The following is a 25,540-nucleotide window of genomic DNA, read 5'->3' on the forward strand; positions in this document are numbered from 1 at the left end:
ACCATCTGCACAGATCTTTTAGTGTCATAAAGTTGAACATGGAAATTTAACAGATGGGGATATTACTCAGAAGCACATTTTACGTTGCATTAAACATGTAAAACGCATTTCAAATTTAACTGAAGCATTTGCTTACAGCCAAAATGCCTTATTTTGTTTACTGGTGATCTCCACCAACCCAAGTTTTATTCTGAAAGGGACATATACATGCTATTCAGTAAAAAGAATAATAATGTTTCTGTATCATTATTGAAGTAGATTTCACTTTCTACTCTCATTAGTATTTTGTTCTGAATGTAATATACTGACAATTACTCTCTTAACTCCTTTATTAATATTTTAAAACTATATCATCCTGTTATCCTCAGAGATACAGGAAGCAGCAAAGTGGAACAAACCCATCACCGATCTGTTCTGTTTCTTTATCTTTGGTACAGGCCAATGTATTATGGAAACTTTCTGAGAAAAGAGCTAGGGTTGCTTTCTAAGTGTGCAGTAACACAGAGCTTCTGTTCTTACAATATACACTGATTAGTTTGTTATCTGCACATGCTGGTAGATAATTATTAAAAAAAAAATATCACCCTGTTCTCTCCATTCCCTGAACATTTCCCCTCCACTCAAACACTTTCTCCTGTGTTTTCTTCCTGGATGTTCTACCTACAGCTGATCATCCTTAGTTAAAATAGCTGGGCTTCAGTTTCCATTAGTTTATTTGGAGGAAAAAACTGCACAATGCTGAGTTGGCATAGTGAGAAAAATAATGTACCCAGCACAGAACTGAGGGAAAAATAGAGGAGAGAAAACTTCCACTCCCTCAAGGGTTGTACTTCTCCTGCCTTTTCTATTGGCTGCTGAAAATGCAATTCATTTTACTGTCCCACAGTCTTATTACCTTGGTGTTATTTTTATCTGTATCACTGTTCCTTATTATTTGACTTGTTATCATGCCTAGAAACCTCAGCCAAGATCAAGACTGTACAAATATGGCCTGAATCTGCCAGAGAAATATTGCAAATTCTAATGGAAGAAGCAGGAATAAGAACAGAGAAAGCAAATATTATTGCTTCAGTTTTGTGTAGAGAACAAGGCAGAGAAAGACAAAGGGAGATGTGCCTGTGTCTGGGAATCTATATGTTGATGCTCAGCCCACTTGAGGTCACTTGCTCAAGGTTGATCAAGGGCTATGTAGTGAAGATGTGTGCTTGAACATAAATCCAATGAGCTCCAGTTCACTGTCTTAATCACAAATTAATTTTTGTTTTCAGCTTCTCTTTTTTCCTCTCTCCAACCACCTACACTACTGCTGTTACGATGCAGAATATCCTTTCCTGCTTTAAATTTCTCCTCTCTCTGTTTCAGTCTTTGGTTTTGGCTCCTGTCCCCCTCTCCTGCTCATCAGAAGGCTGATCGCTGCTGCGGTTGGAGGCTGGCTTACATAATGTCCTCCACCCCTCCAGCTCCTGCATCGGCACCTCCCCACCTCCTCAGCATGCTGAACAACGCTAATGCACTCCAAAACGTGGGCGTCGATAGCCTTTGCTATTTTATTTTGGCTACTGCTAAGTAGCTGTTGGCAGATGTGCAAACAGGTGATGCTTTAAAAAACTCGTGTCTATGAAATACCCACTCACAATGAGCTCTTCAAATTAATTACATATGTGTGAAAGGAACATCTTCCATTAGATGTGTTCTCTTTTAAGAGTCTTGTTATAAAGTAGAAAAGCTTGACCTGCTTGGCACACTCTATTATTCTCTATAGATGCATCTTTCATTTTTTCCTGACATTAAGAAGTAATTCCATTTCTGTGTTGACATTTTTATCTTCTCTTTATAACCTTTCCAAAAGCTGTGCTATGCATTGAATTTTTGCTGACAAACAAAAGGCTGAGGGAAAAAAAACCTTGCATAAGCCCCCATATATAGCAAATAGCAAGAGCATGCTGCATTCCTCTGAGGCAGATGAGTAACTTTTTAGCATTCTTTCCTCACTTCGCTACTTTATTTCCACTGTCTTTTCCTTCTGGTTCCGTTTTAGTTCTCTTCAACCCAGTGCTTTGGACTCATCTGTTTTTTCTGACATTTCCTGTTTATTCACTGGTTGTGATTGCCCCTTCTTTATTTAGAATTAGTCTATTTGACTTATTCCATCTCCAGTTCTGTTTAGCCTCCTTTAGTCAGCTATTGCTTTGCTATGAGAAAACTACATATACAAGTACTTCTTAACTCTGCAGCATCTGTAGTTCATCAAAACATTACTACCAATGTGACATTTTTTGTTTTACATTATCAATTCTGGATGAATCCATGTTACTTACCTACTTAACAACCACTTTGTAAACAAAAGTAATTTAAGAGTTAGAGCATCTAGTGCTAACACCAAGCTAAATGGCTAATGCTGGCTTAGATAATGGAGAGCAGCAGAACAGAGATTTTCACAAGAACGGGCTCTACTGGATGATGAGAAAAGATGCAATGATACCTCTCATTTCACTGAAGGAAGACAACCTCGAAATGTACACTTTTTTAGAGCAGTGCTGTAAATAGCAGTGCTGTTCTTTGTCCTTAGTGTGTCTACCGCATGGCCTTCCTAATAGATGCAAACTGTAGGAGGGCTTGCCCCAGTTGGTTTGAACTGTCCTGCAATATGGGGCTGCTGCTTTTCTGCAGGTAGCGTGTTGCCTGACTGGGCTCCAGCCAGGCTGAAAAGCCAGATGAGGTGTTTGGTGTGTGCTCAGCAAGCTTCTCCAGAGAGCTTGGAAGCCGTGTGGTCATTGGCCAGGAAGTGCTCTTTTGGGTCTGTGTGCTTTTTCAGTCTCCCGATAAAACGTCCACACCAGGGAAGCCACTACTATCAAAACGTGGCTGGGAAAGGCAGTGGCTGAGCTCATCCAGGTACAGCTTCATCTTGAGATGCAGCCAATGGAGATGACGGGTGATTTAATCACACTTTGAATCTAAACGGGGCTGTGGAAGACCATATGGCTTCACAATTGCTTTAGAGATCTCTTCTTTCTCTGTGTAGACAGTTGCTGTCATTTTCACGAGATGAAATGTGCACTGGTGTTATACTTGATGCTGAAATTCACACATGTTTTACTTTAGCAGCCCCAGCCAAACTTCAAAGAATTTCTCACCACAGTGGGTTGTGGGGTTTTTTTGTTGGTTCGGTTTTTTTTTGTTTTGCTTGGGGTGGGGTTTTTTTTTGAGAAGATATTGGATGATGATGCTTTTAGCAGATTTAAGCTTGAAAATGAGGTGATGTAACGGATTTGGGGGAAAAAAAAAAAAAAAAAAAAAAAAAGCCACGAAAAACTCGGAAGACGCTCAAAGAGCAACTGTTGAACATTTCGTTCTGTTGAGCTTTCACAAGCGCGATCTCTTGCAACGAAAAAGTCGATAAAGTGAACAGACCTGTAAGCGTCCCTTGCAGGGTCGGGTGCTCCCCTGGGGCGGCGGGGCCGAGGAGCCCGGTGAGCGCGGCGGTGCCGCGGCCGGCAGCGGGATCAGGGGTGGGTTGTGCGGGGGCCGGGAGGGAGAAGCCAGCCCGGGGCAGCTGACCCAAGGCCGGGGCGGGGGGGAAAGGAGGGCTCCGGTGAGGGGAGGGAAGGAAGGAAGGAAGGACAGCGCGCAGGGCTGAGCCGTCCCCGGGGGGCGGTGGGCGCTGCGGCGGCGCGACGCAGCCGTTGGCGCGTCGGGAAGCCGGGGCTGCGGAGCGGAGGGAGGCGGGGAGCGGGCGGGAGGGCAGGTGCGGCTCTGGCCTCCGCGGGAGGGAAAGGGTCTTCAGCCGGGCGCGGGCAGACGCGGGGGTGCTGGCCCGGGTCTCTGCGGGAGCGGGGCGGGCCTTGCGGGTGCGGGGGGAGGGGGGGGGGGGGTGGTTGGAGGGTTGGAGCGGGCGCGGGGGGCGGTTGCGGTGACCGGCTCGCGCTGCCCCCCCGCCCCCCGCCCCCCGCCAACCGCCAGGGCTCGCGCCGCCTAACGGGCCCCCGCGGTGGCTCTCCCGGGCGCCCGGGGCGCGCGCCGGACCCGCCCCGCCCCGCCCCGCCGCCTCCCCGCAGGCGCTCGCGGCCGCTCCGACGCCCCGCAGCCGGTGGCGGAGGGAGGCGGCCCCGCCGGGTCACCTTCCCGGCCGCCGCACCCAGCCGGGCGCACTCGCCTCTCTCTGCCGCCCGCCGCCCCATCCCTCCGGCCCGGCCCGGCCCCGGCCCCGGGGGAGCGGTTGCCCCGGCCGGCGCGGACATGAGCGGCGCCGCGGGGAGCGTCGCCCTCCCTCCCGGGGAGCCGCAGCGAGAGCCCGCCGCCCCGCTGGAGCTGCCTGCCGGAGCGGAGGAGGCGGGCGCCGACACTCCAGACGAGGGAGAGAGCGGCGGCCCCGGCGCCGGCGACAGCCGGAGGGGCGTCTCGGAGAGCGGCAGCGCCGAGGCGGGGGCCGCCGGCGGCGACAAACCCGAGACCCGCTCGGTGTGCAGCAGCGAGAGCGGCAGCCACCCCGGCGGGGCCGGCCCCATCTGCAAGATCTGCTTCCAGGGCCCCGAGCAGGTGAGGAGAGCGGGCCGAGCCCCCTCGCATCCGCACCCACCCCTCTGCGGGAGGCGGCGGGCCCGGCTGGGCGGGCGGCCCGGCACCCTCAGCACCAGGGACAGGGCTCGGCGCCGCCCGCCCCGCCGCAGCCGCTCCCGCGGACCCGCGCGTCCCCCGCGGCTTGCCCTGCTTGAGAAGCTGCCCTCCTCTGCGTGGGTGGCCAGGTGGGCGCAGCGAGCTTCAGCTGCTGGACCAAGGTGGTCGTGGCAGGCGCTTGGGGCGATTCTGAGGCGGCACTGAGCTTTGGGAGAAATCAGAGATTTGCTATGGCTGGCTTGCAGGCAGCACGTCTTCTTGCTGGCACCCTCGGGGACTTTAGACAACGCCAATTTCTCATGTTCCTATCAGACTTTAAAACGAGAGTGTTGACTTACACGTAACGTTGAGAAGACCCCCAAAGATCTCCTCTGTCATAACATTCCAGGTCACAGTATTAGCAATGGGTCTGTAACGGGCATTTTATAGCATGTCTGAAGTTTAGCTGAAAAAAAAAAATCAAGGAAAGAAGACAGTATAATGTAATGTAGAAATATACGAACTACCGGGTAAGTTTTGAGTTACATTGTTTGAGGTCGTGCCTGACAGCTGGCTAGCTGAACTGCACATAACCTTGCTCCAAGAGCTTGGCTTTCTGTGACGTCACCCGTTTCTTTCCCAGTGGCGACTGCAAATAACTATTGGAGAAATACATCTGATCACTTTTGGTACCATCTGAGGTATTTGAAAGGGCTAATTCTACTGGGTTTTGATGCATGTTAATCTTTCACATGTGGACATATACATGCATTGACAGTTACCTGGCTTTACACACCTAGATGCTTTTAAGACAATTTAATTGTTGAATATTTTTATAGCCAAATATACATGCTTTTTCACCTTTTTAAATTGAGACTCATTCATACTTACAGACCTGTAAATACTTTGAGCATGCATGTACTTAAAAAAACTCCTTCAAAGTTAATGTTTCTGTGTTGCCTTTTCAGGGTGAATTGTTAAATCCTTGCCGCTGCGATGGGTCAGTACGATACACACATCAGCTTTGCCTGTTAAAGTGGATAAGTGAAAGAGGGTCATGGACCTGTGAACTCTGCTGTTACAGATACCATGTTATAGCAATTAAAATGAAGAAGCCTTGCCAGGTAATTTGCTTGTTTAAAAAAAAAATGTGTCTTTCCAGTCACTTAAAAAAACCAAAATTATTCTTGTGCTTATTTTAAGCTTTTTTGGAAAACACCATGGAAAAACCTGTATGCTTTACCATTAGCACTTACACCCACTTGAAGTTAGTTTTTAAGACCAGTTACATGTTATTATGTGCAGCCATTTGATTCTGTTATGTTTTTCTAGCTTTTGCCTTGACATAGAAATGGTCTTCAGAGGTTGTTACATTCTGTAATTAGATAAGTCATACTGAAACATGGCAGGACTTAGAACTCCCTGATTCACTTTCTGAACTTTTAACATGGCTCTATAATTTGTTAAAGACTCAGTCAAAGGTTGATTTTATTCATTCTTCAAGCTTGGGGTCAAGAGAAGAGGGACAAAGAAAACTTCTGTTGCCTGTGTACTCATCTGCCATAATAAAAAGTAAAATGAGGTGACTTTTCAGTCTTGGCACAATGCAGAGTAGCAGAATACTCTCTAGGTTTTGTCCACCAATAGCTGTTTCAGAAGCTGAAATGTGTAGTAACATTTTTCACAGCGCCCTTTTAACAGCATCACAACATGCAGATGGAAGTTAAAATATTGCAGTGCTAGCATGTTCAGGGAGAGGGGAAGGGAAACTCAAAGCTTTAGCAGATCTGTTAGGAAAGCTTTAATACCACTTTACATATCAGAATTCTTTAGAGGCATAAAATTCCATCCTAGAAATTGTATTTCATACATCTGAGGAACACAATAAGATAATTGTATCCTTTTAAAAAAAAAAAAAAATTTGATCCTATGAGCTCAGAGATTATGGAGTTCTCAAAGCCTAGAGTACTCACGTCATTTTTCTGTGCCTGAATTTGATTTGAGCTTTATAGAAAAGACATGTTTGGATGGTAATGGCAGTTGTGTGAGCGTGATAAGCATTCCTTGGATGTAGAATATCTGGAGTTTTTGCTTACAGCTTTTCAGATTAGGTGAAAGTACTTTCAGAGCTCATTGTGGCTTCCAGTTTTTCTGCTTTCTTGGGTAGAACCTTTATGAAGATGTAAAAAAAAGTCATGGATTTGTAAAATGCTCCAGAAAATGAAGGTGGCATATTCTGTTTCTACATAGACTTTATCAGATGGTTTGGCATGGGATCCTCTTTGATCCTTTTGGCTTTTTTTTTTTTTGATGGCTGAAAAATCTTTATTCCCAGTCTATCTACAGCAATCTCATTCTTTTCCTAGCAAAGGTTATGTAATTACCAAGAGTTTGCAATGCTAGTCTTTGAAAATAGTTGTTTGACAGCACGACATGGTTGCCTGCAAAGAGGCAACAATTAATATTTGACATACCCCAAGGTAGCCAAAACATCTGCATGGGATAGTAGATATGACAGATATGAGAGACTTTGGTACTGCAGCTGGAGGCCAAACAGGATATTAAAGGACATCTGACATATCTGTGGACAACAGAATCAAACCCCATTTTGAAGAACAGCTATTCTGTTGTGGAACTCTGTAGAAAACAGAAGCAAAGAAGAAAGTGCCAGTAGGTGACACAGTATGCAACAGTGTTTGGCCAAGCTACAAGTGAATTAGAAAGCAAATAAAGAGCCAAACGCTAAATGCCATTCTCTTAATGAGTTATGGCACCTTTCTGGGGCAGAGAGGTGGAAGTAGAGTCTCCTTTGATAGCTTACAATATATTTTATTTATTCATAACTCTGTCTTTCATTTTTTAAATGTAAATTATTTAATTCTGTCTTTTTTTATTCTTGACCAGATAGCATACAAAAAGATTTTGTGGAGTTGCATACTCAAATAGTAAGTGAGACATACATTCCTAGGCTCAAACTTCTGGCACCCGAAAGGTCACACATCTCTTTGGAGGAATATTCTTCTTGTAGTTGCAGAATCTAAAAGGAACTCTCAAAACTGCAGTTGTCTGTGTATTTTCAGAGGGGTGATCATCTTAAAATGCCCTCACTCCTCTCCTGTATTCTTGACTATAATAGTATTGGCCATTTTTAACAGCTCTTGGTTTAAGCTTTTGGAGAGGTTTTGAATCATTTGCTTGACTACACTAGTGTTTTTTAAGGTAACTTTGGTCAGTTTTAATAAAAAGCTAAGTGTTAGACCGTTTTGATATAAAACTAGTTTACAACATCTTCGTTGAGGTAGCTAATTTATTTAAAAGCTCCCAAGCAAGCAAGACTTCTTGCATTACATTAGATACAATATATGAACAGGAGTAGCTAACTCTGTTTACAACTAGTAGTCTGCCTCAGATCAGGTTCTCAGGATTGTCTCTACCAGTCTTTTACTTCCTAGATCTGTGCAGGCAGTGTTATCAGAGAGAAAAAGGATGCTACTTACCCAAATAACTTTTTCTCAAGTGATTTGTCTATGCAGGTTTACACCAGCTCCTCAGGCTTACTTTTATGTTGTGTATTTCTGGAATGTAACAATGCTTAGGGAGTTAAGAAGTTGGAGATTTTTCTATGTTTTCTTCCAGAACATTGGAATATATGTGAATATTCCATTTAATATCTAACGGTTTTTGTGGTTTCTGTTGCTTCATGGCAGGGAAAGTAATCCCAAAGGGGGGCCTCTTTGGAGGCAGTACATGCAAGGAACAAAATGTACTATGGTAAGTGACTATTCCAATAGACATTTTTCCAGTGTCACTTTTTATATTTCAGAAACTACTACTTAATACACTTTTAAGAATCCAACTCTGGAAACACGTAGACTTTTAACATGAGAATAGAACTTAAAACATTAAAGATATAAAATTAACCAATAGGCCAACAGTGGAAGATGACCACACAACCAAACTGATGATGTTTGATATCGTGTTTCACAGAGAAATGTCAATTTGCATTTTTTTCAGAATCATTTTAAGGATCATATCAGAAAGACATTTATACTTGCACTAGTACATTAATGAAAGCATATATTCACATTGCTGGACTTGCTCCATACAGTTGGGGTGGAATTTGATCCAATAATAGGAAAGGTTATGTTAATACCTAGGAAAAAAAACAAGCTATAATGAAGGGAGATGGAACAAATATTGGCTTGGGCAGGGAGTTTTGGAAGATTTTTGAAACTACTTTAAAAGTAGGGAGAAACTTTAAATATCTGACTTAGAAATTTAAACCATTTAGAATTACTTTTTGATTAAGAAAGAAATCACAAGCAGAAATATCTTTATATTGGTTCATTTAGCTTTATAATTACTATAGATTTCCTTTCTAAAGGAAATATGAAGAGTGCTATTTTTTTATTGGTGCTATTTAGTTATGAAGCTGTTAGCAGAGTAGTTCAGTAGACTTGCAGTTAAACATATTTATTTAAAAATGTGATTTCTCTTCTAAGATTCAGAAATAATGATTAAAAGTAGAATATAGTAATAAGATTGAGAAAATATACTTTTATGCTAAACCTCATAATTTTTATTAAAGTGAGCAATAAATATACTTAAAGAGTAGCCTTTTCTTGACTGTTCCTGTAGTCTGTCATACAATAGTATTATGTCAGATGTTTAATATACCTTGTGCTTCTCTCCATTAAAATGTTATATTTTGGTACTTTAGGTGAACTGGACCTATTCCAAAAGTGATACAGTAGATTGGTGTGTTAATGTAAAAGCTAATTGCATGGCAATTTAACACATTTTCTGACATCAGGAAAATCACAAAGCAAACAGTTATTTTTAAAAGTAAATTCTTAATTGTTATGCCTGGTTGCATTTCTGATAGAGACAAAAAAATCAAGGTTGCACTTAGTATTATTAAAGCAAGTATGTAGTTACTGGAAGTGAAATGTGGTTCATGAGTTCAGTGGTTTTCAGTGGCTCAAATAGTGCTTATTAGTAGTATTTGAGATACTGACCATAAAAATTACTATTTTTGTGAATTACAGGGCCAATTTTTGTCTTGTTTATGTGAGTAGTCCTCACTCATTTGAGTAATCTCACTGGCATCAGTTAGATAAGAATGAACAAGACTTTGTAGCAGACTGCATGTGTTTATCTGCATGTTATATTAAAACATGCAAAAGTGAGGTTCTTCAGATACTTCAGTATGGAAGCCAGTGTTGAGAAAAAATGTGTAGTAAATGTTTAGAAAAAGTTGTAGCTAATAACTATGCCCAGCAGGATTGTGCTGTTCATTATATCAGCACACAAAGAACAGAAATTATTGTCCCAATCTTGACAATTTACAAAGAAATTTTAACACCAGATAAGAGACAAGTCTATGGGGATTTATCAAACCAGTGGCCTCTACTCTTAAATTTTTAACTATCATTGATATTTTGGCATCTCAAACGGGATGAGTTTTAAGATGCTTCTTGGAAAGAAAATAAAGCTTTGCCAGCCCCCTTTGGGGGTGAGCGCAGTGTGGAAGGACTGTTAGAAAATAAAATACTTGGCTGAAACAGGTATCATGAACTGAACAGAGATGAGATTCAATGTCTGAGTAGTCATTAGAAGGTAATTAATGTGCCTGTAAAAGCTTGGAAGGACTTGAAAATACAGTCAAGTCTTTTTTATTTGGTGTGATGGGGAAGAGAGGAACTAGCATAGAGGAGAAGGAAGGGCAGTAACACGGCCAAAGTAGTGAACTAAGAAAAAAATTGTATTTGAAGTAGTCTTGTGGTCATTGAGAAAATTACATTTGTCATGAGTTAAAAGCTGTGTTGCAGTAATTGAGACATAAGATGAAACTGATGATGAGGAATTACATTTTTGTATATGAATAGTCTCAGATATGCTACATAGAAAACACATGCAAGTTTTAGAAATATTGTGAATGGGAAGATCCAAAAAAACAGTTCAATTTAAGATGATTCCTGGGTTGCAGACAGATTAATGGATTGGAGGATTAATTTATACTTCTTGAGGAAGGCTGGGATATGAAAATCTCAGAGATTTTAAGGAACTTAAATATATGGTAAGATCCATACGAAAGATAGTAGAAACAGATTAATAATTTAGTTTGACAGGAAAAGGAAACAGAAAAGTAGATTTGTCAGTCATCAGCATAGATAGAGTAGTTGCACTTCTCACACTCAATTTCTTTTCCTATGTATCTGCTTTTGGCCTGTTCTAGAGAGAAGTTACTAGACTAAATAGATCTTTTGATTTGATACACTGATACATTGTCATTTCAGTGACATGCACTGGGTGGAAGCTGGTAATTACAATCAGTTCTTAGTGTGCTTAATGACTTTAGAAACAGAAGGATAGTAGAGTTGTTGGAGAGGCCAGTGGTGTCAAAGTTGTGGGGTTTTTTCTGTGGTGAGAAAGGCAAAATACATTTCCTGTGGACTATCTGGGAAAGCTCTTAAGATGAATGAGACACTTAAAAAGAGAATTGGGATAAGAAGTGGATCAGGAAAAAGAACAAAATGGTGTTACTGGTCCAAAGTAGAGAGTTTATAGAAGAAGAGAGGACAGTAAAAATTTCACCACTGATGGAAAGGACAGAATTGCTAAATAAGTCATCAGAGAGAAAATGTTAAGGGGATAATAAATTTCATGTTGGATTATCTTTTTTTTTCTCTTTTTTTTTTTTGGTGTGTGTATTATTTTATTGTAATTAATGCAGAGATATTTGGGGATAAAAGGAGTAGAGAGCTGGAAAAGAAAGGTGGCAAAAAGTTGTGACAACAAATAACCATTAAGCTTGAGAAATATATTTGGTTAACTATTCAGATGTCAGAGCTAATTTGTCATGGAGCAAATGAGCAGGCAAAATACATGGCTGTTAGCGTACAAAGCTGAAGGAGGAACAAAACTATAGAAGCTTTAGAAGGGTAGAGAGAATTGGTAACTAATGGCAGGTAAGAGGCAAGAGAGGGTAGAAGAGTCATCAATACCAGTGATCTGAAAGTCATGAAATAATGAATAATAATATGTGAATAAATTAACTGATTCTGTTGTACTGATGTCACAGTGTTAGTTGGCTAGGGATAAACAAGTAATTAAAAAAAGATTAGACAGAGGCCCGGATGAAAAGCTAATAAAAGGAAAGAATGGCCATTTTGTTGATTATGAACACTGAGCCATATTTTGAGGTTCAACGAGTAGAGATTATATTCATCTAAGAGGTCAGAGTGGTCATCAAAATGGGAGCTGCAACCTTCAGGAAGGAACATGGGAGTTAAGAATTTAAATGGGAAGGATCGAAAGGGGTAAAGTGAAGCTTGAAAGCGGGGAAGGAGATTGATTTTATTTTAGAGTCCCATGAAAGAACTGAGTGAAGAAGGGGGAAAAATTTGGGTCAGAACTTCCAAAAATTGGAAACCAAATGTTTTAAACCTTTGATTCCATTCAGAAACCTGGATACTTCTAGTCTAGTGAGGTTCTTAACATTGTATAGCAAAAAATATGCTTTCTCACTGATTGAAATGGATGAAGATTGAAGAGATGCAGAAGGTGCAGTTTATATTTGAGATTTTGCTACCATGGTTGGAGTGCCACCAGCAAACACCTGAGATGTGCTTTCATGATTCATTGTGTTTGCTCTTTGCTAGATGGAACATTTGGTCAAAGCTGGCATCGCAACTCAGGAAATCTGTTATTCTTGTCAGCATCTCAGCTACAGCATGCAGGGAGCTAGACAAGCCACTCTGGTGCTCACATCTGTCTGTTTAAGATAGAAGATTATCAGTAAAGAATAGACGAGGCAAATAAATGGTGATTATAGCATTAAAAGCATTTTTGTACTGACGGGGATAGTATTTTAAACTAGTTCTGTTCACATTGTCAGTTCTGTTGAACTTCTAAGGTGCATACTAAGATAATCAAGTGCCTACTTAAAATAAATACAACAGAGCTTTAAAGGTATGTAGGTGTCTGCCTCTCATACATTACTCTTTTATCTCATGTAGCTTATTTTGAAATATGTTTTTTGTTTTATTTTGTTATAAGTTCCAATTGTGCTCAGAGCAGTTTGCTTATATGGTATGAAGCAACACTTAGGACAATGTAAACTGTGAACTGTACTTGGAAATAAACTTTTAATTGCAGATGTGGTTCTGATCTGGTGGTAAGATTAATATCTGTAGATGTAAAGAGTACCATTATCTTAGTGTTGTAAATAATGGGTTAACTACTTCAGGAAAAAAGCAGATTCCTTTGAGCCTATGATTTTAATGGGGCAAAATGACTAGCATGAAACATGGCGCCAGGTTTTTTTTTCAGATGAAATATATTGAATAAAAGTTATTGCTGGAATTATAAGAGAAAAAAATACATATTAACAACAAATTACATCAGAAAAATGCATCCCAAAGTTAAGGGTGGTGTGAATGGGAATCAAGGTTGCTACATTTACATAGTTACTGTTATTTTAAGTGCTTAAGGTATGTAAATAAACAATGTGAGGCATAGCTATGGTTTGGCAACTACATTCAGGAAACTTTGAGCTACTAGTTTTTTGTCAATTTTTTTGTCCCATTTGATAGGATATTTTCCCAAAAGCTTGATCTTCTAGCCTTGTCATTTTGTCTTACATCCAAAGTCTTTACTATTTAGATCTTTAATTCCTATTAACAGAGATTAGTGAAAAATACTGCAAACAAGTACAGGTTGTTTTGGCAGGCTTCTTCTATGCCTTAATATGAAAAGTTCTTAATAAATGATAGTGTACTGCTTTTATATCCCTTGTCTATGACGTCTTTGCTCATGCTTATTTGGCAATATAAGCAGCCTGCCCTGGGCCCCAAATGCTGTCATAATCTCCTGGCTTTCTCTACCAGTCATGCGGTGTCGACTATGAAGTGTCAGTGTAGTTTTTTTCCACAAGTGAAATTTGACAAAGAAAGTTGGCTTTGTTGAATTAATTTCAGAAGTTCCTTTCAATGCTTCTTGTTTTGAATGTTGTTCAGTTTAAACTGAATTCTTCAGTGCTTCATCCACATGACTGGCAGTCATGCTAACATTTCTTTCTTACATTTGTTCAACTGGGAACACAGATTTTCAGCCTTGCACCTACTTCTAAAAAATTTTTGTCCCATATGTAGATTCAAATGGGATGCTTGGAATTCAAACTGAAGACTCTTTCTTATTGCTTCTGCAATGTGCAGAGGACAGCCCATGCCTACTTTCAAGCCAGTAGTGCAACAGTGGAAGAACAATTTGACCTCAGTTCTTTCCAAGTTCTTATCTGAGTCAGAGCACTTTCTTTGCACTGGCAGTTTTTCCTGCCTGACTCTCTTCCCATACTGTTCTTCGGCTTTTGCTTGATTTAATCTTTCTTATTTTCTTTATTTCCACATTTCTTTTTCATTTTCTTTATTTCCACATTTCTTTTTCCTGCTACTTTTATTTACATTTCAGTGAAGGTGGTGGAGAATGACTATACCAGTTTTAGCCAAATACTGTTTCCTTTCCCCTTTGTTCCCTCCCTCCCCTCTATATTTTTGCATATTTTTCTGGCAGTGTCTTCCCTCCATGGCAGTATTAAACTTTGCCATTTCTGTGACAAGCATATTCCCAGTACAGGGATATCCATATTGATACCCACACAAACTCTGTTATTGGATTAAGTCCATTTCCTGAGCTAAGGCTCTGTTTTTCTGGTCTTTTGTGGCCAAACAACAGATACAATTAAAAAAATAATCCCTTAGTAGTTTCAGAAAGTCATGAACTTTACCATCAAGATGATACTTGCAAATATCATGTACTCTGCTGACACTGGAAAAAGATTATTTCAAGCACTACAAGGATGTTGAAAAAAGGTAAATTCCATAAAATTGGCACCCAGGATAAAATGAGAGTAAACTTCAGTACGTCTTCTTTTCATTCATGTTAAGGAAGCTCCCTCTCCTGACTAGGCAAGAACAGACAAACAGAGTCTACTTCTTAACGGAATTCTTTATGTATCTCTCATTGCTATTATCTGCAATTTACAATCTACTATAACTTGTGGTTACTCCCAGCACACTGTGTTCCTCCTTAGATGACTAAATTCTTCATCTCAGTTTCGAGGCTTCTATTGCATAGGAGGAAAGCAATCTGACATACATTACTTGAAGGAGTTGGCATAACAGCTGGTGAGAGCTCATTGGTTCACATCAGAATAACACAAATAAATTACAGGAGTCTTAACACTTGCAGCCTTTTCCTGTACTTGCAACATTATTTTTCACATAAACTCCTTTAGTGACTGCAGGAATCATCAGAAGCTCCAGATAATTGATGTCACCTTTCAAAAAGGACATTTTGCCTGTATTTAAATGTATAATGATGACATAAAATAATCCTAAGACTTAATAAAGAGGGTCACTTGCTCCTCAAACAGCATTTACAGAGTATAGTGTATCATCTCATTGCTTTCTGGGTGCTTGCAACAAATAGTAATTTGATGAACTACTGATGCCTTCTGATATCTGTCAAACATAAAGGAAAGATCTTCAAATCATCCACTACTCAGAACAAGAAAAGAGACCATCAAATGCACCTTGGGGATTTAAAAATCCTCTGCTTCATTTTGTCCTTTCCTTCATATAGCCTTGGGCCGAAGATCTACAAAATACATGAAAGTGCTGGTCATACTAGGGAAATGTCTATTTCAAAGTTTCTCCACTGAAAGCTGATACATTTAAAATGTACTTGAATGTGTTTAGAAATTTGTGCAAAATCTGCTCTGCATTGACTGGAAGAGTTTATGGCTGTGGGAATTTTAGAAACTTATCTTTCCTTTGGGCCTTTTCCTCATGCTTTTTTAGATGTTGCAGATGATATTGCTGTGAACCTAGCCACAGCAATGAATACCTACAGGATATAAGGACTTCAGTCTTCTAGCCTAGACTATTGCAGAAGAGAAAATAGTTTCAGTTATTTAAGTTACTTTCAGATTTCTTGGTGTTTATCACATGACACAAGTGAATGTTTGTCTTCATTGTACAACTCCCATGCATCAGGTCCCCATGTTAACTTCCAAAAGGTTTATTTCTTCCTTGTTTAGTTTCAGAGTTACAGGGTTCAAGTCTGTTTACTGAAAAATCTCTTAGCATTTCCACAGTGCTATGTCCTCTGACCCTGAATTAGTGCATCTGAAGTGTGAATAAGAAGCCATGTCTTTGTCCCAGTGTCACTCTCACCTTGTTTTTCGTCTTTCCCTGTCTTTGCTGGTTATTTGGCCACATTATCTAAGTACTGAATCATTGTTGCCTCTGGCATATGCATCCCCATATGAACTCGTGGTTATGACATGAAATTTGTGAATGTTTCTCTACTCTCCTCAGTAACTATGCTTTCCAGTATTGTGACAGAAGGCAGGAAGATTTCTATTTATTTATTTATTTGTTTGTTTGTTTATTTATTTATTTCCCCTTCTGGTAATTGAAGCCTAATTCCATTAACTTCAGAGGAATCATGGAATCACATAATCTTAAAATGGTTTGGGTTGGAAGGGACTTTGGAGATCATCTAGTTCCAGCTCCACTAGACCAGGTTGCTGTAAACCCCATCCAACCAGGGAGGCAATATCCACAGCTTCTCCAGGCAATCACTTTCAGTGTCTCACCACCTTCACACTAAAAAATTTCTTCCTAATATCTAATCTGAATCTACCCTCCTTCAGTTTAAAATTGTTACCCTTCATCTTTTCATTATACTCCCTGATAAAAGAGCCCCTCCTCATCTTTACTGTAGGCCCCTTATGGAGACAGATAGAATTTTTGTAGAATTTTTTTATGATATGAAACAAAAAATTACTTTAGAAAGTTAAATAACTTAATTTACAACCTCAAATTCATCTGAGAAGGTAGAAGGGGTGATTAATTTGCATCACTAGTGTTTATTTTAATTAATAAAGCAAAGAACTTTTTGAGAAATTCTATTTGAATTGGAAGGCCACTATGCTGCTGCTCAGTCTGTCTGTGGCACTCAGCATCTCTGCAGGGTGTTGTGGGTCCAAAGTAGCAGCTGCTTAGCTGGGGAACTCCACCACAGGACTTGGCTAATGTTAACTCTGAGATCCTGAGCTGCCTCACTTTGGTGGACCATGAGCAGGCATTCAAAAGTAACATCCTAAAAGCTTTTCTTTTATTGGAAAGTTTCTGAGGCTTGTTATTGTAGTCACAAAAAAGTACCTACCTTCCTCCCTCAGCATTGAGGCTGCCCATTCATTTCCAGATCCCTGACTGGAGAAAGGGTGCCTCCCTCCCGCTCCTCCCTCTCTTCCTCCCTTTCCTCTTCTCCCTTAAAGTCCTATATGACTTAAGGTCAATACAGCAGAAATGGTCTGCTTCACTACACCATAGCAAAGGTGTATGATTTCAGTATCACAATACTGGCCTGAGATTTTTTCATACAGTTCATTAGGGTATTGAGCCAGAATCTATATTCTCTATTTGAGTTGGATGCTGGATACTTTACTAACAGTCAGCCAGGTCTGACTGGGCAAACCTACTTGAAGATGAGTATTAGGTCCTCCCCTTACCAGGTGTCTCATCCAGTTATCTCTTTGTGTGCTTTCAGCCATTATATCTTATACTAGCTGTTTCACAGTGCTGAGGCATGTTGAACTGGCTCTGTCTGCAGTCACCAGTCTTGCACCCTCTTGTGTTTTCTCAGCTCAGTCTTGATGTTTCTCAGAGTCTAGTGAGTGAGTAAGAATTCCATCTGAGATGAAGAAACCTTCCCTGCTTTCTTCATTAGGCATTGTCCTTGTAAGGCTGAGTTGCTGAGAAGCATTGGATATCATGACATTTTTGTTTTACTGCAGTGGCAGAACCAGGGCCATTTACAAATCTATATACCCATTTCTATCCATTTCAAGAGCTCAAAAAGAGTACCAGTTTATATGCAAAAATTTTTCCAAATGGGTAAGAAGTTGTTTCAGGGCTTGTATCCTGTAGGACCACTAGGGTGTTTTTCCAAAAGTGCCCTAAACTAGTTTCATCAGAGCTCAGATATTGTTAATAACTAGTCAGGAATCCAGAAACAGTGCTGACTGGACAGAGCAATCTGAGAGTTGCTGTTCTGAGAAGACCAATACCTCCATCATATGAAATGAGTGAATCTAAAGAGGACTTGTCCAGAGACAGCAAAATGTGACTGTGTTTATAGACATAAACGTGAAAAGTAACGATTTGCAGAAGAGCAAGTGATTATTTGGGAAGCATGTTTTCCATGCAGACAGAATGGACAGCATGTACCTCCCTTACATTCTCTTAAGTGCATCTTATTTTTGAGAGAAATGGAGGGTATTTTTAGTTCTATGTCTGTATTTCTAGTGCAGGAGATGGTACATGGGTTGTGTACAAGCTCCGTTAGGCCAAAAACAATTTATAGTTTATGGATTTTCAAATACAATGATAGGAATAGGTATTACAGTTTTTGATACAACGATTGCTTCTTGCAGTGCTGTGACTGCTGATGCACAATATAAGTAGTAAGAAATTTGGTTATTTTCAGGGTTCAAAAGCATCAGTTATATTGTGCAATTTAATGTAACTATTCCAAGGGATTTCAGACATATTCATTATATAGTTAGAGAGAAATACAGAGATGATACTTAGTATCTAAATTGCCACTTTCTAGAATTAAGTAATATGCATCACAGATCATGGAATTCTCAGAGTTGGAAGTCCAACTCCTCTGCTAAAGCAGGATTGTCTAGAGCACATTACTCAGGACTGTATCCAGGCAGGTCTTGAATGTCTCCAGAGAAGGAGACTCCACAACCCTCCCAAGCAGTCTGTTCCAGTGCTCTGTCACTCTCATAGTAAAGAAGTTTTTCCTTATATTTAAATGGAACTTCCTGTGTTTCAGCTTGTGCCTGTTGCCCCTCATCCTGTCACTGGGAACTACTGAAAAGAGTCTGGCTCCATCCTCCCTTCACTCACCCTTCAGATACTTATAGGCATTAAGAGGGTCTCCCTTCAGCCTTTTCTTCTTCAGACTAGAGTCCCAGCTCTCTCAGCTTTTCCTCACAAGAGAGATGTTCCAATCCCCCAGTCATCTCTGTTGCCCTCCACTGGACTCTCTCTAGTAGTTCGCTGCCTCTCTTGAGCTGGGAAGCCCAGAACTGGATGCAGGATTCCAGCTGAGGCCTCACCAGGGCAGAGTAGAGCGGCAGAATGACCTGTCTTGACCTACTGGCCACACTCTTCCTTATGCACCCCAGGATTCCACTGGCCTTCTTGGCAACAAAGGCACTCTGCTGGCTCATGGATAATGTACTGTAAACCAGAACTTCCAGATCTTTCTCCTCAGAACTGCTTTCCAGCAGGTCCACCCCTAACCTGTATTGGTACATGGCATTCTTTCTCCCCAGGTGCAGGACCCTACACTTGCCCTTGTTGAACCTCATTAGGTTCCTCTCTGCCCAGCTCTCCAGCCTGTCCAGGTCACTCTGGATGGCAGCACAGCCCTCTGGAGAGTCAGCCACCCTTCCCAATTTTGTATCATCAGCAGACTTGCTGAGGTTACACTCTGTCACCTCATCCAGGTAGTTGATGATGACTATATTGAACAAGACCAGACCAAGTATTGGCCCCTGGGGGACACCACTGATTACAAGCCTCCAGCTCTACCTTGCTCCATTAATCACAACCCTCTGGGTTCTGTCACACAGCCAGTTCTCAGTCCACCTCACTGTCATCTTAGATATTTTCAGATCTTAAAAATGGAGCCTTAAGAGTAACTGGGTGCTCAAACCATGGCTATCTCAAACTATTAGAAAAAATTTGATCACTGATTCAAATAGCAGTACCTACCAGTTTGTAGTTGTGATTATGTGGCAGTAATTGAAAATATTAAAGCAACTGACATTTTAAATTTTGCTGTTAATTAGATTTTTTAATTAATTACATAATAATTTAAAATGACTATAAACATTACAGTACACGTACATTATATTTGTATAAATATATTGTGTATCTTTTTGTATAGAGTTTTAAAATTATTATACATAATATGTAGCATATAAAATTATTATAATAAATGAATAATTTAATTCTTCCATTATCCAAAATTTCCAAGCAGTATAATATTTATTCATTTGCACAGTCTAAAATTTTATAATTGTAACTAAATTGTCTTCAAGTGAAGATTTATTGCTAATTTAATTGATTACAGAATCAACCTAATTAATTTGCTAATCTAATAAATTACATTCTAATTGACTTTCAGAGCAGGCTCTGCCAGATATTGTACAAGCCAGAACCTAGGATTGTCTTCTTCATGATTACTTGATAGATAGATAATACCTTGTTATACTTACCATCCTGCCTTTTAACCTTCACCCAAGATACACATAAACTTGCCTAGGGGTTAGACAAGGCAACACTTTTACCTCTGAATGCAAGACTGAGTATTTTTAGTCTTTATGTCGCCCTCAAAATCTGAAGTTTACTTTGGTTTGTATATTACAAAGAAACAGGTGAAATCAGGATTGTCTCTTCCCTCATGTTTGGCATATTCCAGATTTTTCACATGGAAATTCTGATCCCATTCTGTGAATCAGTCTTTGTTCCTGACCAAGAAGACTAGAGGCCAATATTTGTACTAATTTGTTTTCTGGTGAGGTTGTACCCTTCAGTGCTGAAACACAACATTACCTACCATGTAGCAACAGGAAGAAGACTGGTCAGTGAAGGCACTTCAGAGCCGGCACCTCACCAAGAATACAGAGCTGTTTTTTGCCAGATCTATTGTGAAGTCCCTGATTCTCAGCTGTGAATAATGTTACTGCAGGATGCAGGGGAATCCAGTGACAATAAATGGTGGTGCACTCCTTGATTTCATGTCTTTGGATTCATAGACTGCCTAGAAGCAGATAGTGGAAAGCAGCAAATGCTGTGTACTTTAAATAAAATGTTGATAATTGATACTTTACAGCTCCTTAACTGTATTTATCCACTCAAATTTGTTTGTACATCCACATTGTTTGGATCCATCACCTAACCATCATTTTTTGTTGTGCCTGGATTAGAAAAACAGGTTAGTACTCAGCATTTTCTACAGCTTTTACAGTACCTAAATGTTGTAGAAGAGTCCTCTTTCAGTCTTCTTTCAGTAAACTCGGAACTCTGAACTATGAAATTCCAATTATATGGCATTTCTTCCACCTTCACATGATTTATATGGTTCTTTTCCAGAAAAGCCCATTCCATGGCCTCTTTTTCAGCATCCAGGACCCACTAAAATAGGCCAGTGTCAGAAATAGATCCTGATGCTTTGTACCATACTAAAATCATCTCCCTGCTCATCCCTGTAGAGGTGATGTGAATAGAGGAATCAATTTAATTTGCTTTCTCTTTGGTTCTGTGAGCATCTATGTATTGTTTGGAAACAATATTGTTTGGGGGTTGGACTAGATGATCTTTCGAGGTCCCTTCCAACCCCTAGGATTCTATGATTCTATGATTCTAACTGGATGTGTTCCAATAAATTACTTGGAAGGAGTTCTACTATTGAATATCCTGAATACCATGCAATTCTCAGTTATTAAAATAGTATATTTAGAGGTGGAAGTTGCTTTAACTCAGGTGAGCAATGGGTTTGAGTCAAGGTTTCTCACAAGGGAATGCACCAACCATTAGGATGTAGGATATTCTCAGATAAACCCTCTGTGTTTCCTCATGTATGAGTTGTAAAATTTAGTAAATTATTCATAGAGGTAAAAGACAGAAAAAGAGTAGCCAGCACTTTCGGAAAGTCCAGCTAGCAGATTAAATGTGAGTTTCAGTAAATGAGCTGGAATTAATACTCGAGTATTTTTAATAAGATAAACTAGAAGACATAAACAAAAATTATCAAGAACAGATGATCCCTCTATATACTGATTGGTGGCCAGGGCATTTTTGTGGAAGATGCTTGTTCTGCCTCTCCATCCTGAGCAATTTTTTACACATCTTTGGTGAGTGCTTAAGTAACATAATGAGCTGCACAATCCTAGCCGCACTCTCAGCATTTTTTTTTATTTTTTTTTTTTTTTAAATATTCAACAGTTTCAGCTAAAATTTACAAACAGTTCCAGGAGAGAAGAGAAAAGCAACTCCAAAACCCTTTTTGATACCGTAGGTTTGTGTCCAAAGAGAAGTACAGAGTTATATAGGCAAAACATGGTTAACCCTCCTAAGTGACTAGACAGCAAGAAAATTGTTTATACCTCCTTCACACAACTGATTTATAATCTTGCTGAGACTTACTTACTTTGAATTACTAGAATAAACATTTTTTTTTCTCAGTGTTCTTGCAGGAATGTGGACCTATCCATAACATGACAATTGATGCTTGAGCAAAGTCTTCAGTTTAATTTTACAGATCATCTTTAAGTTGCAGAGAATGCAACAACCATGTCAGGATTTAAATTCCTTCCTTCATTCATATTTAATTTTCAAATGCTCTCAAGAGTACAGCCAGGTTGCAATGAAACTCAGTATTTCCAATAAAGCTGCAACAGTTAGAGTTCGTACTTTAGAGTAGGAATAGTTTAGGCCAGCCTATCTTTATAGGACTGGATAAAGTTACAATCCTTGTTTCAAAAGACAGGAGGATTAATACACTGGATTAATATCCTTTTTTTAATCAACAGGAGTTGATGTTCCCAGAAACTCTGAATGTCTCTAAGTGGAGAGGGAGTTCACCTTCATGTGCTTTTAAAACTAAATACCCACTTCCTGACTCTAAGAGTGAAAGTTGTCACACAGTCCTGCACTGTTGTCTCATTCCTTCTATTTTTTAGTCTGGGAGCAAAAGATAACTAGTAACAATTTCTCAGAGAAAAAAAATAATGTAAGTTTTAATACAGTTTTCATCACAGCTCTACTTGTGGTTTCAGATCTTGATTCTAACATAATTTAAAAAATCATAAAATGTTAAACTGCTCTGCTTAATAAAGAGTACGATTTTGAGAGGTGAATGTAATAGAATGTGAAGATATATTATTTATTAAGGATGTAAGAAAACCTATAATTTCATTAAAGATCTTTTTATGTATCAGAGAGCTCACAAATCCAGATAGTTCGGCTTGTATGTAACTTCTCAGTCTGCTTGGAAGGCAGTACCAACATTTTCCTTGGGGCATTCTGAAAGAATAGCATTTACTGGAGAGATTCTGTCCACCTGTGCACCACACAAGCAATTTGGTTGATAGTTCCTGGATGTGTTGACTACATCATGTACATGACTGAGTAGAACATTTACACCTACAGTGGATGCATCTTGGATTTCCGAGTGCGCAGAAGTCTGGATCAATGTACAAAATCCCTAATTAGAGCAATGTAACTAAAGTCATATAACTTGAAGTCATTGATACATCTTCAGGTTAACTAGGTTATAATAGGCCACTGCCAGCTATTTTTATTTTTATATAAAACATGCTTCCAGAATGACTAGAGGGAATGAGACATCCCAGTCAGCCACGTCCACAACAAGCTTGTTTCTGAGAGAATAGGGTAGGATAAGCCCCAACAGCTCTTTTGTTTGAAGAGTTTTGGAGGATTAAAAACTGGGACAGCTGAAGTAGATATGCATTTGGGGAGCCATAAGGAAACTTCATGTTATTTATTAAGCATCTTGGAAAACCTGTAGTTTCATTAAATGTATTTTTCATATAATGTATTTTAAGTATAAGCACAGTCTCAGTCAGTACTTCTCAGATCACTTTTCTCCCAAATAAGAATCAATGGCATTTACAAGATACCATTTTAAATAGTCAAATTTAATATAGATTTATCTCAAAGATCACAGATCTTTGAATGTTATATCCAACTGTATGTTAGTGAGGACATGCATATAACTGTATTAACAATCAGTGTATCAAAGCAATGTGTTTCTTTCAACTTCTGGAAGAAAAAAAAAAAAAAGGAATTATGCAATATTTCTGATTGACAGAGCCCTTAGCAGAAAAGAGGATAATGTTTCTGGGGTCAGCATTAGAACTATAGTGCACTGTTAATGTAGTAGACTCCCGAATGATTCATGACAGGAAGATCAGTGGTAAATAAAAGATTAAAAGAGCCAAACATAATGAAGTGTCAGTATAAATAGAACTGTAGGAAGTTTTTAAGGAACAGACAGTATTTCATTAAAATCAGAAGCATCCATTTTATTTATGAGGGCACTGTTTTCAAAGTAAGATATAATTATAATTTTGTATTAAAGTAAAATACAGTCATTTTATGGGCAGATATGATAGGAAGAAATATGGTCCTATTTCACAGAAATTGAAATGAAATTGTAAAATGAGTGTATTTGAAAAATTACAGTATCATTACAATTAGATACAAAATAGTTTTCTTTCAATTTCTAGTTTTTAAGCAAAAATTGTAATTTTCTCAAAATACTCATTTTTTAGGGTCATATACTTTACAGAAGCTAACACTAAAAGGCTGTATAGATCTTTTCTAACTTGGCAAAATCCTTAGCTAAAAGAACCGTTAAATATTATGGAATGTATAGACAGCAAATGACAAAAACATATTAGGAAGTTATAATAAAATACATGGTCATAAGCCATTAAGAGTTGTGAGACCAGTTATATGAAGAAAATGAGAAACACTTTTATGGAAAGAATGGATTTAAGTTATGACACACTAATAATGAGATAATTCAATTTAGAATGTAAAAAAATTAATTAAAAAAATGAAGTGATTTTAGGAACTTCTGCACTGCTGAAATTGCACTATGAAAGATCTGCTGTTTATTTCAGTGATAAAACAGTTTTTTCAGTTTATTGCCAGCTTCTTACATGAACTTGACATTTTAATATTTTGTGACAGTTAAAGCATTACTTCATGTAAATTTATTTTGATTTCAGGCATTCCAAACAAATTTATTACAGGTCTGTCTCACACTGATAGTGAAAGAAGATAGAAAGAGATATATAATCAATAGAATGTTTACAGTTTTCTGCCAAGTCACACTATGTTGTTCCAGCTGAGAATAAAAAATAATTTTGTTGGACATATCCCTGTAGAGTCTGTAGAGAATTCTATGAATTTCAGTCCTGAGATTGAAATCTGTATGCAAGTAATATCTGTCATGAGAAGCTCACACCATTCTGTCATGCATCACTTACTAATGACCTTCCTTGACCTTACGAAATATCCTAACAAAGGAAATGAGAAGTCATAGTTGCTTTAATTTAATATGAATACCCCATTCCAAAACCTGAAGTTCAAAAAAATAGCTGGTATGAGTTAAAAAAGTTCACAGAATCACAGAATCACAGAATCTTAGGTGTTTGAAGGGACCTCGAAAGATCATCTAGTCCAACCCCCCTGCCAGAGCAGGATCACCTAGAGCACATCACACAGGAATGTGTCCAGGCGGGTTTTGAATGTCTCCAGTGAAAGAAACTCCACATCTCTGGGCAGCCTATTCATTATAAAAGGATAGTGTTTCAAGATAGACAATTTAAAAATTGTTATATGGCCATCTTTTCACACTATTATATTCAGAAGATGCAACAGGAGAAGGCATACAGTACCAGATGTGCAAATTAGGCAGGCAGCAGTAGAAAAGTTAATGGAAAAAGCTGAAAGAGAAGAAAGGGGCAGAGGAGCTCATTGCTCACTCAGGCTCTTCACAGTGGTACTTGGTGGGAGGAAGAAGGTATAATTTGGAACTAAAGAGGATCAGCCTGGATATAAGAAAAACATTTTTCAACCTGATGACAGACAGAAGTGGAACAGGTTACCCAGAGAGGCTGAACAGTATCCATGCTTGGAGGTTTTCCAGGTGTTTCTGAATAAAGCCCTGCACAACCTGGTCTGATCTCATCACTGACCCTGCTTTGAATGGGATGTTGAACTAGAGACCTCCCACAGCCCCTTGCCACCTGGATTACTTT

At 39.3% G+C, this 25,540-nt stretch overlaps 1 protein-coding gene across 1 annotated transcript in view; it reads left to right on the forward strand.

Moving 5' to 3' along the window:
• The first annotated feature begins 4,239 nt into the window (after window positions 1-4,239).
• MARCHF11 (membrane associated ring-CH-type finger 11) overlaps window positions 4,240-25,540 on the forward strand; it is a 30,086-nt gene continuing 8,785 nt past the window's right edge. The window contains exons 1-2 of the mRNA XM_051610888.1: window positions 4,240-4,539; window positions 5,565-5,720. Of these exons, the coding sequence (XP_051466848.1) occupies window positions 4,240-4,539; window positions 5,565-5,720 (456 nt within the window). The remainder of the gene's footprint in view (window positions 4,540-5,564; window positions 5,721-25,540) is intronic.

The sequence above is a fragment of the Apus apus genome, chromosome 2 (genome assembly GCF_020740795.1).
Source record: "Apus apus isolate bApuApu2 chromosome 2, bApuApu2.pri.cur, whole genome shotgun sequence".
Classification (NCBI taxonomy): Eukaryota; Metazoa; Chordata; class Aves; order Apodiformes; family Apodidae; genus Apus; species Apus apus.